Source organism: Chiloscyllium plagiosum, unplaced genomic scaffold (genome assembly GCF_037043375.1).
Source record: "Chiloscyllium plagiosum isolate Xiang-an unplaced genomic scaffold, Cpla_swu_hap1 HiC_scaffold_8, whole genome shotgun sequence".
In the NCBI taxonomy this organism is placed as follows: domain Eukaryota; kingdom Metazoa; phylum Chordata; class Chondrichthyes; order Orectolobiformes; family Hemiscylliidae; genus Chiloscyllium; species Chiloscyllium plagiosum.
The window spans coordinates 17,492,797-17,518,377 of NW_028270146.1; the positions used below are offsets into that span (position 1 = coordinate 17,492,797).

Sequence of the window (25,581 nt, forward strand, 5' to 3'; positions counted from 1 at the left end):
CAAACCTTCCATTCCCCGCAACATCCTGGTAAATCTTTTCAGAACGCTCTTCCTGTTTAATAATATCCTTCCTACAGCAGGGTGACCAGAACTGCACACAGTACTCCAGAAGAGGCCTCACCAATGTGCTGTACAACCTCAACATGCCATTCCAACTGCTATACTCAAAGGTCCTGAACTTAAAGCTACGAAGGCAAGTGCACTAAACACCTTCTTAACCACCCTGCCTACCCACGGCGCAAGTTCAAAGAGTTATGCACCTGAACCCCTAGGTCTGTCTGTTCTACAGGACCTTTACAAAGTGCCCTACTCATGTGTTCGTTCCCCTTGAGAATTTGGATTCAAGAATGCGGCCAAACACCTTTTTACAAGTTATAACCTGTCAGGCTATGAAATCCTTGATCATAACAAGTCTCTGTTTGGGTGTATATTTTAAAGGTGGCACAATGGCTCAGTGGTTAGCACTGCTGTCTCACAGCACCAGGAACAAAGGTTCAATTCCAGACTCAGGCTTCTGTGGGGAGTTTGCACGTTCTCCCTGTGTCTGCGTAGGTTTCCACAAGTTTCCTCCCACAATCCAAAGATGTGCAGGTTAGGTGAATTGGCCAAGGTAAATTGCCCATAGTGTTCAGGGATATGTAGGTTAGGATAATAGGGGAGGGGAATGGGTCTGGGTAGGGTACTCTTCGGATGGGTCAGTCTGGACTTGTTGGGCTGAAGGGTCTGGTTCCACAGTGTAGGAATTCTATGACGTGAAAGAAAACAGACATTTAAAATATCATGCTGTACTGAAGTGCCATTTGTGAATATGCCCCCGAAAGCTCCCTTAACCAGCAGAGATGGAACCCAGTTCAGGGAAAAGGGCAGCTGAGGAGCAAAAATGAACATTTTTACTGTCGCTTGTTTACCAGGCAAGGGAACTAAACTGAAAATTCCATCACTTTCTTAACACTGCACTTCCAGTAATTATGTACGGAAAATGGATCTGCAATTATCCTGCACTAATTTGCAATGAGAGTTACGTTACTGTGAATCCCACACGGTGCAGGCTAGTTGGATAATATTCGAAACAGAGCTGTAAGTGCAAGGTCTTTCAGATGCATTTTGACTGCGGTTCAATAAAGAATTAACGGCAGGTTACATTATTAATTCACACTGCCCTGAGTCAACTGTTATATAATAGAGGCCACCAAGTTAAATGTCAGTATGAGGGACAAGGCAAAAATCTGCTACATCATGTCAAGGAGATGCAATTTCATATATATAATCTGCCATGTAGCTGAAGGCAAAAGATCACATTCAAACTGGAAGATTCTTCGATTGCTTTGGTGGGTCCTTCTAATTACACACACAAATAAAATCCACAGATAATACCCTGCAGCGAGCAGCTGCCTCAGAATGATGTGAAGTCATCTCACTAGAATACACATTGCTTGACTGGCTCTGCTCAGTAATATACTGGCTGCCTTTCTTATCAGTGTTTGATCACAGAACGTTGCCTGTATATGTCACGCAGCAGAGATTATTGCCCGAAAGCCATCGTAAAGCACAGGCTTAAGGGTGACCACAGCGCAGTAAAATTCTATTCCTTAACCCTTGTAACATCAGCAGAGCTCTCAATATTGCAGGGAGCCAAGGTGAGATATCACCAGCCGCTTGTCGTAAACATGAGGATGCAGCCTAGTACCAGAATCGCAAACGTAGGTCCAAGTGACAAACAGGAAATAAATCATCGTGGCTACTGGGTATTGGAATTTGCCAGGATGGCAACGACAGTGGAGAGCGTGTGAGAATGAGAAGAGACTGATGACATTTTGGGTCAATCGCAGAAGGGCTACTCTTTGGGAACATATTCTAGCATTGGAGGCAGTCCAGAGCAGGTTCACTGGGCTGATACCAGGTATGGAGGGATTGTCTCATGAGGAGATGCTGAGTAGATTGGGCCTGTACCCATTGGAGTGTCTGAAAATGAGAGGTGACTTGGTTGAAACACACAAAGCTCTTAAAGGATAGTTTCTTCCTCTTGTGAGAGACTTTAGGAAGAGAGGGGCATAATCTCAGAATAATAGATTGTCCATTTAAGACAGAGATGAGGAGGAATGTCTTCTCTCAGAGGGGAGTGAATCCAAGGATTCTTTACCACATAGAGCTGTCAAGGCAGGGTCATTATGTATATTCATTATGCATATGAGGTAGACAGATTTTTAATCAGTAGGAAAGTTGAGTTGAGGTTGATTAGAGTCAAGAATGTGGTGCTGGACAAGCACAGCAGGTCAAGCAGCATTCAAGGAGCAGGCAAATCAACATTTCGGGCATAAACCCTTCATCAGGAATTCCAAAACTTTAATTCTCCTGCTTCTTAGATGCTTCCTGACCTGCTATGCTTTTCCAGCACCACACTCCCGACTCTGATTTCCAGCATCTGCAGTCCTCACTTTCTCCTCCGTGAGGTTGATCAGATCAGTCATGATCTCATTGAATGGAGGGGCTGACTTGATGGGCTGAATGGCCTGCTTCTGTTCGTATGTCTCATGATTTGAAACCAAAACTGGCAAGTAACAGGAGCTGGTCTTGTATACTTCAAAATAGAAGCCCAAACAACCAGGGCAGACATTGTTTACCGATTATTCCTATTTTTGATCTCTGGGATGACCTATCGTCAGGGATATTGTGAAGAAAGTTTATGGACTTGAATTGTTCACTCTGTTTCCCACTCCACAGATGCTGCCTAATGTGGTGTGTGGTTGCAGAATTTTTTGTTTCTATTTCAAATTCCTAAGATCCGCAATATTTTAATTCTGGGACATTTAAAATCTCCAACCTTCTACCCTCGAAATGACCTTCCCTTTTCCTTCTTTCCTCCCTCCTGCCACTCATTCTTCCAGGATTTAAAAAAAACAAAATCGCTGGACAGCGATTAAATCTCTAACGTTTTCCAGTTCTCAAGAAAGGTCATTAACATGAAATGTTAACTCTGGATCTCCCTCCCATAGATTCTGCCAGACCTTACCAGCTACGTATTTCCAGCATTTTCTCCGGAAAGTGACAAACTGAGTCCAACTTCAAGGTCTGAAGAAGTTACCAAAATATAACCCGTTCCAAATGGGTTCAAGATACAGGATGGGTTGTCTTCTGAGGATAGGTTCTGTGGGTAGGGCGTGTCCTTTTGGAACATTGAAAGACGAGAGGAGTCCTCATTGAAACATACAAGATATTCGGGGATTTGAAAGGGTAGATATGGAGAGGTTGTTTCCCTTGTGGGAGAGTCTAGGAGCATAGGCATATTACAAGAATAAGAGGTGCCCACTTAAGACAGAGATAAGAGGAATTTCTTCTCTCAAAGAGCAGACAATCTGTGGAATTCTTTACCACTCTGTGTAATGGAAGGATTTACCTTTGGGTGATACTCAGGCTCTTATGTCATGTCGTGGGGAATCGATGGTTCTGGGGAAAGGGCAGGAAAGTAGATCTGAGGAGTGTAAGATCAGCCATGATCCTATTGAATGGTGGAGGAAGTGCAGGGGGCCTATTCCGGTTCCTTATGATGACCCACCTTCTTTGGCCATCAAGTCTTGGAGTGGGATTTGAAACCGAGCTCCTGGCTCAGAGACAGAAACGTTACCTACTGTGCCACTAGATTTCTATTACAGTGGAACTGCTTGAGACAGATGGAGTAGCGATTGTCCCATGGCCATTTAACAGGTCCCAAGATGGAAAAGGTGGGGAAATCAGCTATACCTCCAAAATATGCATTCGTCCTACGTGTTCATCAGGTTTCCTTCTTTAATGGCTCCCTGTCATCAGGCATTCCACATTCTCTGAAATTAAGCATCGGGTGTCGGAGCAGAAGTAGACCATTCAGTCCATCGAGCCTAGTCCCCCATTCAATGAGAAATGGCCAATGTGATAATCCTCAGCTCCACTTTCCTTTTCCCCATAACCTTTGATTCCCTTACTGAATAAAGTTCTGTCTGTCTCAGCCTTGAAAATACTAAATGACCTAGCTTCTATGGCTCACTGTGGTAAAGAATTCCACAGATTGTCTGCTCTTTGAGAGAAGAAATTCCTCTTATCTCTGTCTTAAGTGGGCACCTCTTATTCTTGTAATATGCCTATGCTCCTAGACTCTCCCACAAGGGAAACAACCTCTCCATATCTACCCTTTCAAATCCCCGAATATCTTGTATGTTTCAATGAGGACTCCTCTCGTCTTTCAATGTTCCAAAAGGACACGCCCTACCCACAGAACCTATCCTCAGAAGACAACCCATCCTGACTCAGCTACGTGATAGAAAAAATGGGAGTCTCTTCAATCATTACCTGCAGATTCAGGCTGTTACTGAATGTTTGCACAGCAGCTTGGACTCCTTGGGCAGGAAGGAGCAGTTGGCTGGACATCGACTGTGAATTAGATTGGTGACAATAGCATGGGGCCAAATCTCCAATTAAGCGGTGCCAATTTAATCCTGAGATGAGGAGGAATTTCTTCTCTCAAAGGACTATGAGTCTTTGGAAGTCCTTGTCACAGAGAGCTGTGGGGGAAGAATCCTTGTGAATACTTAAGGCTGAGATAGATGATTAGTCAGGGAATCGAGGATTATGGGGAAAGGGCAGGAACATGGATGGGAGGAGTGTTGGATCAGCCATGGTCCGATTGAATGTTGGAGCAGGCTTGGAGGGCTGAATGGATTACTCCTGTTCCTATTTCTTACTGTCTTACAGTCTCCAGTTAGGTTAGGAAGGGATTCAAGATTTATGAGCTTGTCTGAGTTACGGTGGAGAGGGCAGTGCTGGGAGTTGGACCTGCCTCAGAGAATCCAACAAGGAGGAGTAGAACAAGGTTGTTTCTACACAAGAAAATCAACTGAATGCCTCTGATGCTAAATTTCTATCACTGATTCTAGGCACACACTGGTGGGTCATTAAACCCAACATTGAAGGAGGAAAATATCCAGAACAGCCTCCGGTTTCTTCCCAACATCTCCAAAAGACAGCTCTGTCAGTTTGGCTGAGTCACCTGGCCTCCTGGCTGCCCATCTGGGCAAACAGGGGTCTCCTGCTGCACACAGTGAAAGTGGACAACCAGGCTGTCAGTGGGATCTCCAGATGATCAACGGAGGCTGGAGTGACATAGGAAGATTGGCTGTGGATTCGGAGATAATGGGGAAAACACAGTTCTAGATTAGGTTAGATTCCCTACAGTATGGAAACAGGCCCTTTGGCCCAACAAGTCCGCACCAACCCTCTGAAGAGCAATCCACCATACATTTACTAATGCACCTGACACTACGGGCAATTTAGCATGGTCAACTCACCTGACCGGCACATCTTTGGATTGTGGTAGGAAACCGGAGAACCCGAAGGAAACCCACGCAGACACGGGGAGAATGTGCAAACTCCACACAGACAGTCATCCAAGGTGGGAATCGAGCCCAGGCCCCTGGCACTGTGAGGCTGCAGTGCTAACCACTGAGCCACTGTGCCGCCCCTAGGTCTGGGAACTATGAAGCCCAGGTCTCAGGCTGGACTAGGAAGAGGGAGTGGAAAGATAGGATGAGAGGATGAGATAACAGGGAATAGGAGGAAGATTACGTGGGACATAAACACTGGCACAGACCCCTTTGGATTGAATGGCCTGTTTCTGGGCTACAAATTCCATCAATAGCCCACTGATCATTAGATAATCCCCTTTTTTCCCACCTCCCATTGCATGTATACATATCGTTCTCCCTTCCCAACTTGCAGACTGTGAATGTCACCAAAAGCAGAAGAGTTATTTCAAAATTAAGAAAAGTTACAAGATTTTTTATTCATCCTTGCAATGTGGGCATCAATTCATTGTCCATTCCCAATTGTCCTCATGAAGGTGGTGGTGAGCTGCCTTCTTGAACTGCTGCAGTCCATGTGCTGCAGGGAGACCCACAACATTGTTAGGGAAAGAGTTCCAGGATTTTGAGGGTTTGGAGAGAAACATGCAGGTGGGTGGTGTTCCTATGTATCTGCTGATCTTGTCCTTCAAGATGGGAGAGCTTGGAGGTCGATAGTGTGTTGTTATTACTGGCATTATTAGCACTGGACCCACATCCATAAAGATCTATTCCCTCCACCAGTAATGCTCAGTAGCAGCAGTGCACCAACTATAAGATGCACTGCAGAAATTCACCAAGGATCCTTACTCAACACCTTCTGTACCTACAGCCATTGAGAGGGAAAAGGGCAGCAAATACGTAGGAGCACCACTACCTGCAAGTTGCCCTTCCAAGTCACTCACTATCCTGACTTGGAAATATATCACCGTTCCTTCAGGGTCGCTGGGTTAAAATCCTGGAATTCCCTCCCTAATGGCATTGTGGGTCAACCCACAGCAGATGAACTGCAATGGTTCAAGAGGCAGCTCATCACCTGTTGTGAAGGGATAGGTGTGTACTATACCTTTAAGAGAGACTGGAAGCTGGCACGGACTTAGAGAGGCACAGAGACTGCTGATCAAATTTAAAATATTACATTTGACTGTGAACCCAATAGTGCAGATGAATTGTCATGATACAAAAACAAATTCAAATTCGGCCAGTTTAAATTATGTCCCAGATACCAAAATCCAATCAAATTTGATTTTAGCATTTTGACAACATCAAACCAATGAAATGATCCAATATTTTGGGGGTATAAAACCAGATATTTTGAAAAGTTAGGGGAAGAACTGCCAAGAAAACCAACAAGTTTGGAGACATGGTTAGAGCAGGGACAGGAATGGTTGTTGCAGGTTCCAGGATTTAGATGTTTTAGTAAGAACAGAGAAGATGGTAAAAGAGGGGGAGGCATGGCATTGTTGGTCAAGGACAGTATTACAGTTGCAGAAAGGATGTTTGGGGACTCGTCAATTGAGGTAGTATGGGCTGAAGTTAGAAACAGGAAAGGAGAGGTCACCCTGTTGGGAGTGTTTTATAGGCCTCCGAATAGTTCCAGAGATCTAGAGGAAAGGATAGCAAAGATGATTGTCGATAGAAGTGAGAGAGACAGGGTAGTTGTCATGGGGGACTTCAACTTTCCAAATATTGACTGGAAACACTATAGTACGTGTTTTTGTCCAGTGTGTGCAGGAGGGCTTCCTGACACAGTATGTAGACCAACAGGGGCGAGGCCACATTAGATTTGGTACTGGGTAATGAGCCCAGCCAGGTGTTAGACTTGGAAGTAAGTGAGCAATTTGGTGATAGCGATCACAATTCTGTTATGTTTACTTTAGTGATAGAAAGGGATAGGTGCATACCACTGGGCAAGAGTTACAGCTGGGGGAAAGGCAATTACAATGTAATTAGGCAAGATTTAGGAAGCATAGGATGGGGAAGGAAACTGCAGGGGATGGGCACATTAGAAATGTGGAGCTAATTCAAGGACAAGCTCCTGTGTGTCCTAGATAAGTATGTACCTGTCAGGCAGGGAGGAAGCTGTAGAGCGCGGGAGCCGTGATTTACGAAGCAAGTGGTATCGCTGGTCAAGAGGAAGAAAAAGGCTTATGTTAGGATGAGATGTGAAGGCTCAGTTATGGTGCTTGAGGGTTACAAGGTAGCCAGGAAAGACCTAAAGAGAGAGCTCAGAAGAGCCAGGAGGAGACATGAGAAGTTGTTGGCGGATAGGATCAGGGTAAACCCTAAGGCTTTCTATAGGTATTTAAGGAATAAAAGAATGATGAGAGTAAGATTAGGCCCAATCAAGGATAGTAGTGGGAAGTTGTGTGTGGAGTCAGAGGAGATAGGGGAAGCACTAAATGAATACTTTTCAACAGTTTTCACTCGAGAAAATGACAATGTTGTCGAGGAGAATACTGAGATACAGGCTACTAGACTGGGTGGGATTGAGGTTCACAAGGAAGAGGTATTAGAAATCCTGCAGTGTGTGAAAATATATAAGTCCCCTGGGCCGGATGGGATTTATCCTAGGATCCTCTGGGAAGCCAGGGAGGAGATTGCCGAGCCTTTGGCATTGATCTTTAAATCATCATTGTCTACAGGAATAGTGCCAGACGACTGGAGGATAGCAAATGTGGTTCCCCTGTTAAAGAAGGGGAGTAGAGACAACCCTGGTAATTATAGACCAGTGAGCCTTACTTCAGTTGTTGGTAAAGTGTTGGAAAAGGTTATAAGAGATAGGATTTATAATCATCTAGAAAAGAATAATTTGATTAGGGATAGTCAGCATGGTTCTGTGAAGGGTAGGTCGTGCCTCACAAACTTTATTGAGTTCTTTGAGAAGGTGACCAAACAGGCAGATGAGAGTAAACTGGTTGATGTGGTGTATATGGATTTCAGCAAGGCGTTCGATAAGGTTCCCCACAGTAGGCTATTGTACAACATGCGGAAGAATGGGATTGTGGGAGATATAGCAGTTTGGATCAGTAATTGGCTTGCTGAAAGAAGACAGAGGGCGGTGGTTGATGGGAAATGTTCATCCTGGAGTCCAGTTACCAGTGGTGTACCGCAAGGGTCGGTGTTGGGTACACTGCTGTTCGTCATTTTTATAAACGACCTGAATGAGGGCGTAGAAGTGTGGGTTAGTAAATTTACAGACGACACTAAGGTCGGTGGAGTTGTGGATAGTGACGAAGGATGTAGTAGGTAACAGAGAGACATAGATCAGCTGCAGAGCTGGGCTGAGAGGTGGCAAATGGAGATTAATGTGGACAAGTGTGAGGTGATTCACTTCAGTCGGAGTAGCCGGAATGCAAAGTACTGGGCTAATAGTGAGACTCTTGGTAGTGTAGATGAGCAGAGAGATCTCGGTGTCCAGGTACACAGATCCTTGAAAGTTGCCACCCAGGTTGACAGGGTTGTTAAGAAGGCATACAGTGTTTTAGCTTTTATTAATAGAGGGATCGAGTTTCAGAACCATGAGGTTATGCTGCAGCTGTACAAAACTCTGGTGTTGGTGCACTTGGAGTATTGCGTACAGTTCTGGTCACCGCATTATAAGAAGGATGTGGAAGCTTTGGAAAGGGTTCAGAGGAGATTTACTAGGATGTTGGCTGGTATGGAGGGAAGGTCTTACGAGGAAAGGCTGAGGGACTTGAGGCTGTTTACGTTAGAGAGAAGGTGGTTGAGAGGCGACTTAATAGAGACATATAAGATAATCAGAGGGTTAGATAGGGTGGACAGGGAGACCCTTTTTCCAAGAATGGTGACGGTGAGCACGAGGGAGTATAGCTTTAAATTGAGGGGTGATAGATATAGGACAGATGTCATAGGTAGTTTCTTTACTCAGAGAGTAGTAAGGGCATGGAATGCTTTGCCTGCAACGGTAGTAGATTCGCCAACTTTAAGTAGATTTAAGTCACCATTGGACAAGCATATGGACGTACATGAAATAGTGTAGGTTAGATGGGCTTCAGATTGGTATGACAGGTCGGCACAACATGGAGGGCCAAAGGGCCTGTACTGCGCTGTTATGTTCTATGTTCTAAGTATAGTCTGCTCGCCGGAGAGCTCTCTGAAAGGTACCTGTCCATGAGAAATTTGTGAAGCAGAACATCGAAGCTGACCAAAAGAAAAATCTACAGAGGAAAATCTACAAAGGAGAATCAACAAAGCTGACTGGCTTCAAAATGTGATTTGTTTTATAAATCTCAATCGATTTTTAAAAAATTGGACCATGTTTGTAGAGTGGAAGGTAAAAGATAGGTTTAAGTGAAAGGAGTTGTAAATAGTTGTTTAATGTTCTCTTTTGGACTTAAAGAATAAAATTGTTAACTTCTACTTTAAATAGTGACCTCTCGGATAGTTCTTTGCATCTCAAACTTTAACAGATTACGGCGCAAGGTGAGCTTTGCTGTGTGTCGGGTTTAAATTAGCAGAGGGGTTTTCCCCTTGTAATAACACCACCACCTTCTCAAGGGCAACTAGGGATGGGCAATAAATGCTGGCACCATCATCGATGACAACATCCCCGGAGTAAATTAAAAGAATGCGTAGCAGGTGAGATCCCTAATCTGAGACTGGAGAGCAGATTCTGAGCAACATGTAAAACTTATATGCATCAATCATTAAGTAGAGACAGTTTTTAGAATAATATTCTCCTTGGGAATGAAAATTCTCAATGCTATTAACTCTATTGCTTACGGCATTCATCTAACATTACCCCTGCTTCATGATATGAAACTCTAATGACGGTGAAATTATGAAAGGATTCAATTGGGATAGGCATAAAAGATGCCCCAACATGCAGGCGAATCCTACACAGAGGAGCAATAAGTCATTCAACAGTAAATCATCAATTCAAGAGAAATCTCTCAGGATCTTAATATGTGCCACTGTATAGGAAAGGTGTGAGTGCATTGGAGAGAATGCAGAAGTGATTTCCAAGACTGGTTCCTGTGGTGAGAGATTTCAGCGATGAGGATAGATTGAAGACGTTGGGACGGTAATCCTTGTAGAGAAGAAGGCTGAGAAGGGATCTGACAGAGGTTTTCAAAAGCATGAACACAGAGAAGAAAGGGAGAAGCTGTTCCCACTCATGAAAGGAACTCAAACAAGAGGGCCTACATTAAAAATTATATGCAAAAGGAACAAATGTGATGACAGAAAAAAACATTTTCACTCAATGAGTAGTTAGGGTATGGAATTCTGTGTCTGGAAATATGGATTGAGGCTCAATTGAAAATATCAAGAAGGCACTGGCTGATTATTTGATGGAAATACTGTGGGGGAAAGAGGAGGGGTTTGATAGTAGACAATGAGACCCATTTGAAGCGAAGGTACACATGCACACAATAGGCTGAATAACCTTTCTGTGCTGTAATATTTATAGAGTCATACAGCGCAGAAACAAACCCTTCAGCTAAACCCGTCCCTGTCGACCAGGTTTCCTCAACTGAACTAGTCGTCTAGTATTTGGTGGAGTTAAAAGAGGAAACAGCTTTTTGTAAATACACAGGAAGCTAGTGTGATCTGGTCTGCATTGTGTGGAGGGGGAATCAGATTCAACAGTACTCTTTTCAAGGGAAAAAATACTTTGAAGAAAGCAAAATTATACAGAGCAATGGAAAAAAGAGCAGGGGAATTGGATGATGATTGGACTACTTTACCAAAGAGCCAGTACAGGCACAATGGGCCAAATGGCCACCCTGTACCATTCTACTTTTCCGTGACACTCTATGACTCTGTGACTTCATATGGAGATTGCTCCTACATGGAGCAGTTGAGAGTTAGTGTTGGGGAAGTGGGATCAACAGATGGCAGGGATAGATAGAGGGAGGTATGTCAATATGTTGGTGAATCAAACTGGTAGAAGTGTGATCACATCACATTGGATTCCATGGCATTTATAACACACAAACCACTTACTTCTGTCCTGTATTTTTGTGCAATGCAAAGTATTCTCACTGGCACTTTGGTCATTAAATTGCTGAGGGATAGTCTGTATTCCCTTCAGCAGGTTCCCCCTCACTGCCCAGTGGATACGAGCAATCTAGTGCCTCATTTAACTGGGTCCTTTACTTTTACATAAGGAGGGAGGTGGATTTGTCGGTGCACATCCAATATATTCAGATATGGAATTGTAACTGACTTTTTCCCTGCCTGTTTTGACACTCTTCATTTTGGGGGTGGGAACTAATGTTATTAAAAAAGAAAATCATACTCAAAACTGCTTGTAACATCAGCTGTCCAGTCACTTGCTCAACAAGATTTTGAAGGCGGTCAAACTATAATGCAAAGGTTGATCCAAGTATTTCGTGTAAAAACTCATTGAGACCCAGGGAGAACTGTTAATGAATAATGGCACTCAACAGAGCAGTCAGATGAGCCATCTACTCCATGGTATGTAAAGGTTTAGATAGAGAGTTTGTTAATTCACTTCTATTGCAAACTTTATCGAAAGGAGAAACTCTGTAAACACCTTGGTTTTCTTGCTCCTTGTATGACAAATGGTAGTCTGTAATCTTTGGCACATGGTGTTTCTAAAGAGAATTGTCATCTCGTCTGAATATCTTTTGCATTGATTGTTTGATGTACATTACTCAATACCTGCTGGGGAGAAGAAAAAACATTCCTAATGCAATTCTCATTTATACATAAGGAGGTGTGATGTGGTGGCTGGCTCTTTAATTTTTACTGTTGTACACCTGGAGATCAGATGATGGTTAGACAGCAGCTCGAAGATACACAGTGGGAGAATGGTTAAATGCTTAGTTTCTTACGAAAGGAGAGACAAGCTTTAAAGAATGTGTGAGAAAGTCACAAGGGAGCTGTGAAGATTTTCATGAAACCAATTTCTTCTTGCATTTGGTAGACTAGCTTTAATTAGTCAGTGCATTGAGTATGGGAGTCGGGAGGTCATGTTGCAGCTGTACAGGACAGTAGTTAGGCCAATTTTGGAATACTGTGTTCAATTCTGGTCTCCCTGGTATAGGAAAGACATTGTGAAACTTAAAAGGGTTCAGAAAAGATTTACAAGGGTGTTGCCAGGATTGGAGGGTTTAAGCTACAGGGAGAGAGCGAATAGGCTGGGGTTATATTCCCTATAGCATCAGACGCTGAAGGGTGGTCTTATAGAGGTTTATAAAATCATGAGGAGCATGGATAGGATAAATGGCCAAGATCTTTTGCCCAGGCTAGGGGAATTCCAAACTAGAGGGTATAGGTTTAGGGTGAGAGGGGAAAGATACAGAAGGGACCTAATGGGCAACTTTTTCACGCAGAAGGTGCAAGGAATGAGCTGCCAGAGGAAGTGGTGGAGGATGGTACAATTGCGACATTTAAAAGGCATCTGGATGGGTATCTAAATGGGAAGGGTTTAGAGAGAGATATGGGCCAAATGCTAGCAAATGGGAGGAGGTTAATTTAGGATTTCTGGTCAGCATAGATGAGTTGGACCAAAGGGTCTGTTTCCGAGCTGTGTGACTCTCTGACTCTGTTTTCTTGCAACAACAAATTTGAGGATAGACCTGGTTGTTGGAGATATCTCAGGGAAAGACCCCATGACAGCCTTATCCAGGTACAGCAAGTGTACTACTGATGGCAATGTCTTACTTTGTTTGAAAAAAGTTTTCAATTTATTCCCAAGTTTGAAATGTGAAACAGCTGGTTCCCTGTCATAGAGTCATAGAGATATACAGCACGGAAACAGACCCTTCAGTCCAACGTGTCCATGCCCATCAGATATCCCAATCCATCCTAGTCCCACCTGCCAGCACCTGATCTGCTTAGTCTTGCCTAAGCTCTCACACAATGTCCAATGGCTAAGCTGTAACACTGAAAACAATAGAAGTCACTAGTGGATGCTCGAAGCTGGAGCAGAAATAGTGGAACACCATCTCTACCAATGGCTTCAATGCACGAGGTAGATAAAGCCAAGAGAGATATCGGAGCCTGTTTTGGCAAATCATAAAAATAATCTGCATCCATTGTGCAAAATTCTAACTGTTCAGGATTCACTTTTAACTGAATTCACCAAAACTTTACATGAGATGTGGGTGTCACTGCCCTTGACCTGAGTTGCTTGCTCGGGTATTTCAGAGGGCAGTCAGTCACATCTCTGTGAGTCTGGAGCCACCCGTAGGCCAGACCAGGTAAGGACAGCAAATTTCCTTCCTTAAAGGAGACACTAATGCAGCATAAGGGTGTTTCTTAAAAAGAAAGGCAGCAAACCATTAAATTGAATACAAATGCCATTAGGTACTGTGGTCGGATTTGAATCCGTCTCCCCCACAGCATTAATCAGATTCTCTAGATTACTAGTCCAGTCAGCATCTACCCCACACTCCTATGTGTGATGTTTACTGTTCTTTAAGACTTACTGCTAAATGAACATGAAATCCATCAACCATGACTTTACTAAATGATACAACAGACTCATGGATTCAATGCCTTACTTTAGTTCCTATTTATTTTGTTTATATCCCATTAATTTCCCACATCTACTTTACTTGCCAGCTCGTTGCCCACTCGCTGATTGTATATTTACTTCATTTTGTATGCTCTTAATTCGCTACTTGTTTTCTTTCTGATCTTTGTGCCATTCATGTAACACAGTTCAGTGAGTATCTGCGGACTGCAGCAAGATATTTGACAAGGTCCCAAATGGCAGCCTTGGCAGAAAAATCAAAAAGCACAGGATCTAAGAGAAAGTGCCAAGGTGGATCGAAGCTTCCTCAGTGGTGAAGGAACAATGGGTAATGATCATTAAGGTTTTCGCATCGACATGGCAGCTTTCTCCAAAAATTAATGGACCTCAATAACTCTCCTTGTGTCATAAATTAATGACTTAGATTTAAATGTGATTAAGAATTCTGTAAATTATATAAAAGTGGGTGTGTGCTTGAAATGAGGAAGAAAGCTATAGATTGCAGGACAATAACAATGAAATGCAGGAGGACCAAATGGAATTAAATTTGATCAAAGATTCTTCCAGTGTATTCATTCATAGGATGTGGGTGTCATTGGGTAGACCAAGTCACATGACACCAGGTTACAGTCCAATAGGTTCATTTGAAATCACAAGCTTTTGAAGAGCTGACGAAGGAGCAGCACTCTGGAAGCTTGTGATCTCAAATAAACCTGTTGGACTATAAACTAGTGTCATGTGACTGCTGACTTTTTCCATCCCAGTCCAACACCAGCATCTCCACATCATTGGCTAGACCAGCACTGATTACCGAGCGGGCACTTAGGAGTTAACCACATTGCTGTGGATCTGGAGTCACAGGTAAGTCAGACTGGGTCAGGGAAGCAGATTTCCTACTGTAAGGGGCATTAGTAGACCAGGCAAGTGTTTCTCCCCCAGCAATTTCATAGTCATCATTAGAATTTTAATTAAACTTCACCTGCTTGTCGCATATAAGGTGCATGTCTAAATTTTCAATGCACTGTATTTTTGACCAGTTAATGTAATTATAAGTAAACAAGAGCAGGAAGTGGCACTGATACATTTAGCAATGTAACATCAAAAGGAGTGTGAGATGGAGACTGGAGGTAATAGGTCCTCATCCAATACAATACACAATGCCCATCTAATTCCCTGATTATATATCCTCGGTGTCTGAGGTTCCCCACTGGGAGCCAAAGAAAATCAGAACCTTATATCTACAGAATAAAGTGGCTTGTTTTCAGTTTAGTTTACTTTTGTTGTCACACATTTCTATTAGATTCAACTTATCAGTGTTACAGTGAACTATTTCTACTAAGAGAGGACTGAAACAATACAAGCAAGTTGGTTGTGATGTGACTGGTTCTTTTTTAATCTGTCTATTCAAGTTATATTTGAAATGCACCGCCCATTGTAATGATTCCCAAACTTATGCCTCAAACTGTGCATTACAACCCTCATTGAATGAACAGTTTGACAATGATCTACGTTTATTTAGTGAGGTTATAATTTATCTCTTTGTTCTCTTTGTCAGCCCATAATGAATAATAAGAATCCTTCACAATAGGTGAGTCAACGATCTCTTTCTGCAAATCACATTTAAACCCTTATCACTCCTGTTCTTTGCTTGAGAATTTCATGACACTTATGATGCAATCTTCCCTCTTCAGTAGCAGCAAGCATTTACAATCTGAAATGCATAACCTTGTACTTAGCTGTTTCCACCATCACATCCATATTCTCAAAGTAAACATTAAAAGTGAAGTGGTAAACCAATTTAACCCAATTTCCTGTATTGGGTGAGAACCTGCACCAAAAAAACCATTGCCAAATTCTGTCTCCACCTCACTTCTTTAGTTGCTACATTACTAACTGCATCTGCACCCTTCCTGCTATTGTCCTCAAGTGGAAATGTCATTGATTTTATTTCCAATTTATTCCTTTTGTCACTTTTTTTCATTCAGTTTGGACTTGTCTCTGGACCTGCTCCATCTAAAGACAAAAAAAACTGCAGATGCTGGAATCCAAAGTAGACAGGCATAAGGCTGAAGAAGACAGCAAGCCAGGCAGCATCAGGAGATGGAGAAGTCTGCATTTCGGGTGTAACCCTTTTCTATCTCCTGATGCTGCTTGGCTTGCTAGGTTCTTCCAGCCTCCTATGTATCTAACTCAGTTAGCTCAGTGGTTACTTTACAATGCAAAGCTAATACTGGAAGCATGGGTTTAATACTGCTGTTCAGCCTCCACTTTTGGGAATAGGCTAGCAATTAATATACACTACAAACCACAGCCCCTCACAGGATACCTTGGCTATACTTCCTCACACTCCACTTCCTCGAAGGACTCCATTCCATTCTTTGTTTCCCTATCTCTATTACATTGATTTTTTTCCACTGGCATGTCGGAGGTTGAGGGGTGACCTTACAGAAGCATATAAAATCATTAGGGGGATACTTAAGGCAAATGACAAGTGTCTTTTCCCTGGGGGGTGGGGAGACTTTCAAAATTAAGGTGAGTGGAGAAAGATTTTAAAAAGATATGGGGGCAATATTTTGACACAGAGTGATTCATGCATGGAATAAACTTCCAGATGAGGTGATGAATCTGGTTAAAGTTACAACATTTAGAAGTCATTTAGATAAGTACATGAATAAGAAATGTTTGGAGGGATATGGGCCAAATGCAGGCAGGTGGGATGTGTTTAGTTTGGGATTATGGTCGACATAGACTGGTTGGACCGAAGGGTCTGTTTCCCTGCTATATAACTCTCTGACTCTAAGATTCAGGAAATGTAAATTTCTACAGCAGTGCTTTCTGCTATGTCTTCCTTTTCCTACACAAGGGGACTTCCACTGCTCTAGCCCCCCAAACCCAACTCTGTCCTCCACCGATTCCCATTCAGCATGATTGACAGCACCAGCCACCATGTCGATCATTCATACTTACACGCATATCCTTTCCCCTTGCTTGCCAAAAGCATGATAGGATGCCCTTGACCTAAACTCCCACCATATCAACCTCCACATTCATCCTTCAAACTGCTGCCATATGTGTATCTTACCCATAACAGCATTTAGCTTTTATCATTGAGTTGTGTGTATAGAATGTGACTCTGACTCACAGTGAGTCTGTTGTAGGTTTGCAAGCTATGTGCACATTGAAATTAGCTGATTTGTTGTAATGTCTACTTTATAACTTATAATTTGTTTACAATTTTTTCAAACTAATCCATCTAAAGTAACCAACTCACTGCTCTCTACAAATTGCACTGCAAACAACATCACTAAAGAGCACCTTCCAAAGCCATGGCCATTTCCATCTAAGAAGGACAAGGGCAGCTGATACATGGGAACACCACCCTTGCATGTTCCCCTCCAAACCACTCACTATCCTGACTTGGAAATATATCCTTCAGTGCCACTGTGCAAAAATCTCCGAATTCCTTCCCTAAGGGCATTGCAAGTCTACCTGCAGCACAAAGACTGCATCGGTTTAAGAAGGCAGCTCATCACCACCTTCTCAAGGGCAATTACAGACAGGCAATAAATGCTGATCGAGCCAGCAATGCCCCTGCCCCATTAGAAAGTCAAAGAAAAGCAAGTTGATGAGTTAATCAATCGCTGTGATTGATTATTAGTTCACCATCGATAACATGACAATCTTAATCATCTCCAGTGTGATGCCACCTCCAAACTACATCTCCCTTTCCCTCCCCTTTCAACAATTTGAGGTGAAGGTTCTCCTGTGACCTCCTTGGTCAATTATACAGTCAGCCCTAACACACCCTCCTTATCCTCCAGTACATTTCCAGGTCATCACAGGCAATGCAACAGCTGAAGGATTCCCCTCTCCCTCCTCATGAACCAAGGCCCTAAATACTCCAAGCAAATGAAGCAGTGACTTACTGATATTTGTTTCAATTTTTTAAAAATATCACATTGGTTGCTCACAGTGCAGTATCCTATATGTCTTGGGGAGTTCCGATGCAGACTGGGAAACTGTTTTACAGAGATCTGCAAGAATGAACTCTGGCCTTCCTGAGCTGGTCATTTTTATCCTTCACTTTGTACCACTTTGGCCCTTCTGTCTTTGGATTGTTACACTGTTTTATGATCCCAGCTGATATCATTACCAAACCAGTCAGATCCCAGATGGGAACCCGGATTGACAGATGATCATTTTATTCATTTTGGCTTTAGCAAAGTGGTCTATCATTGAAACGCAGTATTGCAACATTTACTTTAACAATAAAACAGAAGAAATTAAGAAAAAAAAATCAATTAGCGAATTTATCTATTTATAATATAAAGTCCTTGAAACATGCAGTAAAAGTACAAATCCATTAATTTCAAAATACTCTTTCATAAACTGAAAAGAAAGAAAACAGCTCTTGTGCAGTACACAAAACAGATTGATAACACAGAACCCAAAACACCACTTGCACAATATTCACACCAGAGTCCCTGCATCCAACACTTAGGTAGGTTTCAGTCACTTATAACTTCTTTAGACTGGAGCTGCAGATAGCTTCTTCCTGCAGCTCATATATTCCTGAGCTTTCATGTGCTCAGATTTAAGTAACCTCCTCAGGGTTTTATCCCAACTCTTTACTCTAAGGCTATCCAGAGCACAATATTCTATCCTTCTCAGGAACACTGGTCTACACAGCCATTCTAGTCCAAGGACTTTATGGGATTGTTCCAAAGGCCCACAACTCTCTGCAAGAAAATAAATTCTCCTCATCTCTGTTAAATGGTCAAATCCTGAGTGACCATTAGTTCTAAATTTTCCCACAAGAGGAAACATTCTCTCCACATTTACCTTGTCAAGGCCCCTCATGATGTTAATCAAATCACCCCTTACTCTGCTGAACTGCAGCAGATATAAGGCTAACCTATCACAGGGTTTTTCATGTGATAACTGACTCATTCCAGGTATTAGTCTAAAAAAAAGCCTGTGAACCGCCTCCAATGCATTGACACTCTTGCTTAAATTCAGTGACTAGTACTGTGCACAGTACTCTAGATGTGCCCTCACCAGTGCCCTGTGTAACTAAAGCATATTCTTCCTATTTTTCAGTTTACCTGATAATAAGTGATAACATTTTATAAACTTTCCGAATTGATACGGACATATTAAGCTACTAGGATGCCCAGATCCCACTGCATTCCAGAGCTTTTTAATCTTTCACCAGTTAGAAAACATGCTTCTTTGTCCATTCTGATAGGAAGAACGAAAATGGAGCATTATCCCAAATGCTAGACCTTTGCCTACTCACAACCATTTTCCTTAGGAGCTTACTTACGTTCTCTTCACAACTGACTTGTCAATATCTTATCAGTAGTATTGATGCATTTAGTTGGAAGCTAAACTGACACAAAAGAGAGAACTGAACAGAAAGATATATAGTTGCTGTTAGTTGAAGTGGCATGGGGTGCAGCATAAAGACCAGTTGATCGCCTGTCTGTTTGTGATTCATTTAGTTTAGTATGCAATCATCAAACCGTAAGTGCGTAACAAATTGAAACCAACAAGCCCTACCTCTCTGAGGCATCCCATGAAGTTATTGCTGACAGGTGATCCGGGCAGATCTGCTGTACTCGGACTTCCGCCGACATAGAAAAAGTCGTCAGATCCCAACATGGTGTAGTCTTCTTGGGTGTAACCTGTGGTAGTGAGGATGCCATCCACCGAAATGGTGACCTAGTCAAAGGATATAATGAAGAAAACGGCCCAGAGTGACCTTTACACATTGTGCTGCCTGGCACCTGCCTGCGTTTCTCAATTTACTTTTTTTTGTGCTTATTTCAGGTTTGCGTTTTCTTGAGTAAATACTGGGGAAGTCCCATTTTCTGGTCTGTGTTTGCACAATGGCACAGTTGGAGTTGGAGATTCTATCATCTAGTTTGCCCATGCTTCTTGGTTCATCTCACTGAACCCATGAGTGATCGTTCTGAGCTTTTACTTTTAACATGTGAAGCGGGTGACAATGCAGGCGAGAAAATGGAACTATCCACTTTTGTGCCAATTCGTTTCTTTACAAAATAAAACTTGAGTTGGAGCGTTCAAAAAAAAATCAGTCGAAAAAAATATAAGTTTTTTTTTTAAAGAAAATAAACTTTATTCCCCACTTTATTATCATTTGAACACTGACAAGCATGCATCAGGAGAGAGCTCTTACCGTCTACAGCATGAATGCGCATGACATGAGTCAAAGCTCAACTATAGAAAAGTCACCAGCTTCATCACTGTGAGCAACTGCATCACCTCGTTCTTAAAAAAAAACTTCTCAAAAAGAAAATGCAAAGAAAAGGAAAGCAAAAGGAAATCCAAAAGGAAACATGCACGTGTCAAAACTCGACACTCTCATGCAAAAAAAACAAAAGCCATGGATCGCGAAAGTGAACTACAGCAGCATCGCTTCCACTTGCATGCATATAAACACGTGGGGGTGAGGGGTTGTGGTGTGTATGTGATGGAGGAGGGGTGGGGAAGGAATGGTGTGGAGGGGTGAGGAGGAGGGGAAAGTTAACAATCGACATGTTAGTGGAAATAGGTTAGAAGGCAAGATGTTGGATGGAGTTTGATTGTCTGGGTTTTCTTTTTCCGGTCACACTGAAGGTTGAATTTGGTCATGCCATGCACTATGTACAGAAAGAAAATGGCAGAGCCCACTCTTAGGATGTCTGGACTCCTGCCAGTTGGCCGACAGCCACCACCAAGAAGTGCAGAGGCTCGTTCTTTCATCTAAAGGCCCTACGATGGTCTGAACTAAGTACTTGGTAGAGTAAAGAGAAAAAAAAAGGAGAGAAACTGGAAACCAAACAAAGCAAACTAGTCGTGGTGAGGGGAAGGAAACAAAAATGGAAACAAAAGGGAAAAAAAAAGTGACTGAAGTAAGCAGTGAAATACCAACCCCATTTCCTCATTGTAAAGGTGTCGACAATGAACAAAAGAAAAAGGAGGAGGGGAAGAGGGGAACACACGGCAAACCCAAAAAAAGAGACAATAAGAATGATATCTACCAGACAATGTAGTTTGTTTACCATAGCGTGTCCAATGCCTGAGTGCTTTGCGGAAAAGGGGAAGAAAGGAAATTAAAAATTGTGAACAGAACGATTGTTACTTAAAATAAAACATGATGATAATTAGGGTGTTAGTACATTAGTTGGTTAGGTAACGGTTAGTAAAATGACACATTCCATGAATGATCAGTGTTAGTTTTTCTTTTTAAAGCGTGTCATCGACATATAGAGAAGATGCAAACAAATTCTACAGGACCAAAGCAGACCAAAAAACGAGTAAAAAGGTTCTCAATAGCTCTTTTCTTTTCAATTACTTAACAATGAAATAGTGACTTTTTGTTTTGTTTTTGTCTTTGAAATAAGGAAAGGACGCTAATTTTCATACATTTGGTCACAAACATTACCGTTACCACAATTAAGCCGAACTTTCGTGAGTCGTGAAGTGGTTGCTAAAACTGACTTTGCTTTATAGGTTGATGTCACTGAGTCATCTTCAATGTGAGTCCAATGTGAATCTTAGTGGACAGGGGGTTCTTTTGGAAAACATTACGGCCTATTTTACAACAACATTCCTCCCTTCAACAATTCTCCCAGTTACTTAAAGGTAAATGGCAAAACTCCCAACCACCCCCGTTCCTGACTGCATCAAGTATTTTTCTTTTGGTGAAGCAATGCAACATCCAAACCTATTATCAGAGACACTCAAGGAAGAAAAAGACAAGAAAAACACCCTACATTTAACCATTGGACAGAAATACAAGTACTGACTCTCCTTTTAAGTTCAACAGCAACACTGCCATGCAGTAATAATAAACGGGCTTGACATCTTGAAGCGCTGCTGCTGCAGAAATCATATCAGAGTTACTAGTCCAGGGACCTTTACAGGGTGAAGTTATTATTAACAGGAGTATTCAGTCTTCCAAAGCCATCAAGAAAAGTCATGGGCCCCTGACAGAGATGTCTGCTTAAGGAAGCAAAGAATGAAGTAAAAGGGTCAACACAAGGGCAATTAATTCACTAATCTGAGCTAAGAATGTCTCTCACATACACAGGAAATAAAACAAGAGAAAAAAACTTCAGCCAGCCACACACAACACTAGAGTTTACAAATATTCCAGCATACTAACTTACAGCCCAAAAACTAAGCCTTACTAGTAAGTTAATGAAAATGATTAAATCAACTAAATTAACAAATAATAAGAGAATGTATCACAGAACATTGAAATAAGTAGAAAAAGGGGAGCAAAAGTCAAAGCTAAAGCAAAACAGAGGGAACCAAATACAGAATAAATTAATTAAAGCCACCAGTAGTTCCAAGGATAGGACACCGAACAAACTAAATTGGGAATGAATTTTAAAGAACGGAAAATATAACAAAAGCAAGTAGGCTTGAAGGGTTACAAAAGAAACCATCAGCATTTTTTTTTCTCTCAAGGAAGGAGGTAAAGGTTAGGTGGGATAGTGTGGGGAGGGGAAGAATAAACAGATCTGGTAGCTGCGACCTGCATGTTGTATTTTTTTTTACGTGAACATGACCAGCTCATTGTAACGTTCCTCATCCTGCCTGTTCTTTTTTTTTTGGCTTTGTTTTCTTTGAGCAGAGTTAGCGTCCGCCTCCACTATTACCTGTCGCAGATTGCGTGTCACTTTGACATCATGCCAGGCGTTGTCATTGAACTTCCCATTTACTGGTTCAACCAACGCCTCAAAAGCGCCAGATCCCAGGTTAATGACTAGTGAAACTGCTCCATCTTTCAGTGCTAGGTTTACATAGTCAGCTGACTTCCCTGTGTGCAGGATCAGTCCGTTCCGCTGCCAGGTCTTGAAGGACAAAGTGATCTCATCGCTGCTGCTCTGGATAGGGTTCTGGGATAGGTCGTAACAGAAGTACTCAGATCCTCGGAATGTTGCAGAGTTGTCTTCCCTGGCTGTGTAGCAAGAGGGAGAATAAAACAGAGAAAAAACAAAATGGATGTTACTTATTTGGGAAAACTAACAGCAATAGCAATGCTCAGAAAAGGTGATATCAGCACCAACAAATTATCATTCAAACATACCAAGTTAGAATACATACAAGCTGGAAAACAAAAATAAATGCAATCACAAATATGTTTTGCTTCAAATTTCCTGGAATTCAGTGAGTTACATTTCTCTCAGCACTCTGCCCTCTGATCATCCAGGTGAACAATAACAGGGCTAGGAATTGAACCCATTTTCCACTGTGTTCACGTGCTATTAGCCATTGAACATTTCCAAAGTTTATACAGGATAGATTTTACAGAGAGAAAAGTTTCTTTAATCACCCTGCAATCCAACAACACCTCTCAAACTTCACAATCTCCACTTTTTAAAAAATCATTTGTTGCTGGGATATGGCTGTCGCTGGCCAGTATTGACTGCCCATTCCTAATTACCCTTAGGTGGGGAGCTGCCTTCCTGAAATGTTGCAGTTCATGGAGTTGGTACTGGCCTGTTACCAAGGGAGGTACAGAATAATTATGCAGTGGTAGCGAAGGATATATTTCCAAGTCAGAATGGTGATAGATGCAGAACTGGCTGGAAGGTAGAAGACAGAGGGTGGTGGTGGAGAGTTGCTTTTCAGACAGGAGGCCTGTGACCAGTGGAAAACCACAACAATCTGGTAAAATTTGAATTTGACAGAAATATGGAATTCAAAGATAGTCTTATGAATACCATGTAATTTCTGTCAATTGCCATAAAACCCCAGTTTGTTCAGTAATACCCTTTAGGGATGGAAATCTGCAATTCTAACCTGGTCTGGCTGACATGTGACACCAGACCCACAGCAATGTGGTTAACTCTTAACTGCCCTCAGAAATGGTCTAGCATGCCAGTCAGTACAAGGATGCAATTAAGGAAGGGCAATAAATGCTAGTCCAATCAGTGATGCCCACATTCCATGGGAGAATAATAAAGAAAGAGCTTCAATTTTGTCTGGGATCCTGAATGATCCGTCAGTCAAAAGCTGCCTTGATGGCATTCACTCACATCTCACCTCTCAAGCTTAACTCTTTTATTCATGTTTGTAATGAGATCAGGAGCTGAAAGGTCCTGGTAGAATCCAAACTGGGTGTCAATAAAGCTGTTCATTCCTTTGCAAGTGCTGACAACACTTCTTTGCTGGAAATTGACAATGGACTTACTTTGGTAGTAGTTGGTCAGGTTGGGCATGTCCTGCTTTTTGTGGGCAGAACATATCTGGGCAATTTTCCACATTGTCAGTTAGATGTGACTGTACTGGAATAGCTTGGCTGGGGGAGTGAGGAGAGTGGGCACAGTTAGATTTACAGCAAAGGTCTTCTATACCATTGCTAGAATATTGCCAAGACCCATAGCCTTTGTAGTCTCCAGTGTCTTCAGCCACTTCTTACAATCACATGAAATGAAATGAATTGGTTGAAGACTGGCATCTGTGATGCTGGGGACCTACAGAGTGAGGACTGATTGGATCATCCACTTGCAACCATTCCAGCTTTATCTCTTGTTCTGATGGTCTGAACTCCCCTATTAGGGGTATATCCATTGGTTGGGAAAAGACAGCTGGTGCATGAGGTCATCAGTTCCTCGAAGAGTTGCACTCTATCACACACCACCCTTAATTAAATAGAAATGGGCATCCCAGCATTGTGGCTGGGTCAAAATCATGTAATATTCTCCCTCAAGTTCCTTTTGGGTTTCATCATGATGGGGCTCACCAACAGCATCTTAAGGACAATCAATGATGCACAACAAGTGCATCATTTTTGACTTTGACTTTGTTAATGACACCTACAACCTGAGACTGATGGTTGTCTTCAAATATCACCTTAGTGTGAGACTTCTATCATCCAAAACAATCATTGTCACAGGCCACCTATGACCTTCAATTTTGCACAGATATGTAACAGATTTTATTATTACATATCATTTATGAGATAGAAGCACAGTCATTAACGACTGAACTGAGACTGACAAAGCAAACTTTTTTCGGAGTGAGAGAGGAAAGTCTCCATCTGGATGGAAAACACTAGTGTTCCAACCTGTGCAAAGCAGCACAGACTGCTGTGATGTTCAATTAGCTACTAAGTCATCATCAAAAACCATGCCGAGTAATCTATAGGCTATGTGCAAAATAATTGGAGGTAATTTTACTGACGCCTTTCACTTGTTTGAACACATGGGAGGGGAGGAATTGTGTCGCATGTAAAACAAGGCAGATGTCCAGCCCAGCATCAGATCCCAGACGTACCCAGAAACCCTAGCCACTCTCCCCTACATCAAAGAAATGTCTGCATGACTACTCAGACCCCTTAGCATCATGGTAGCCCACAAACCCACCAACACACTAAAACAGCAACTAATGAACTTGAAAGACCCTATACAGATAACAAGCAAAAATTACAAAATACCGTGCAAAGACGGTAACAAACACTATATTGGACAAATAGGCAGAAAACTAGCCACCAGGATACACCAGGAACACCAACTAGCCACAAAAAGAAATGACCCTCTATCATTAGTATCCTCACATATGGAGGAGGTAGGACACCACTTTGGCTGGGACAACACATCCATCCTAGGACAAGCCAAACAAAGACACGCACAATAATTCCTAGAAGCATGGCATTCCAACCGGAACTCTATCAACAAACACATCGAGTTAGACCCCATCTACCACCCCTTGAGAAAAGGAACAGGA

At 42.2% G+C, this 25,581-nt stretch overlaps 1 protein-coding gene across 28 annotated transcripts in view; it reads right to left on the reverse strand.

Moving 5' to 3' along the window:
• Positions 1 to 25,581, reverse strand: part of LOC122553369 (neurexin-3) — a 2,038,938-nt gene that overhangs the window by 1,445,307 nt on the left and 568,050 nt on the right. For 21 of the 28 annotated variants that reach the window (XR_015757834.1, XR_015757833.1, XR_015757835.1 and 18 more), the window contains 3 exons: positions 22,509 to 22,810; positions 20,904 to 20,927; positions 19,399 to 19,560 (listed from right to left, as the gene is read on the reverse strand). Coding sequence is in view for 23 of the 28 variants with exons in the window: in XM_087989624.1 (XP_087845750.1) it covers positions 19,399 to 19,560; positions 20,904 to 20,927; positions 22,509 to 22,810 (488 nt within the window). In the remaining 5 variants the exon portion in view is untranslated. The remainder of the gene's footprint in view (positions 1 to 19,398; positions 19,561 to 20,903; positions 20,928 to 22,508; positions 22,811 to 25,581) is intronic. The other 7 variants (XM_087989625.1, XM_087989614.1, XM_043697010.2 and 4 more) reach the window with 1 other exon arrangement.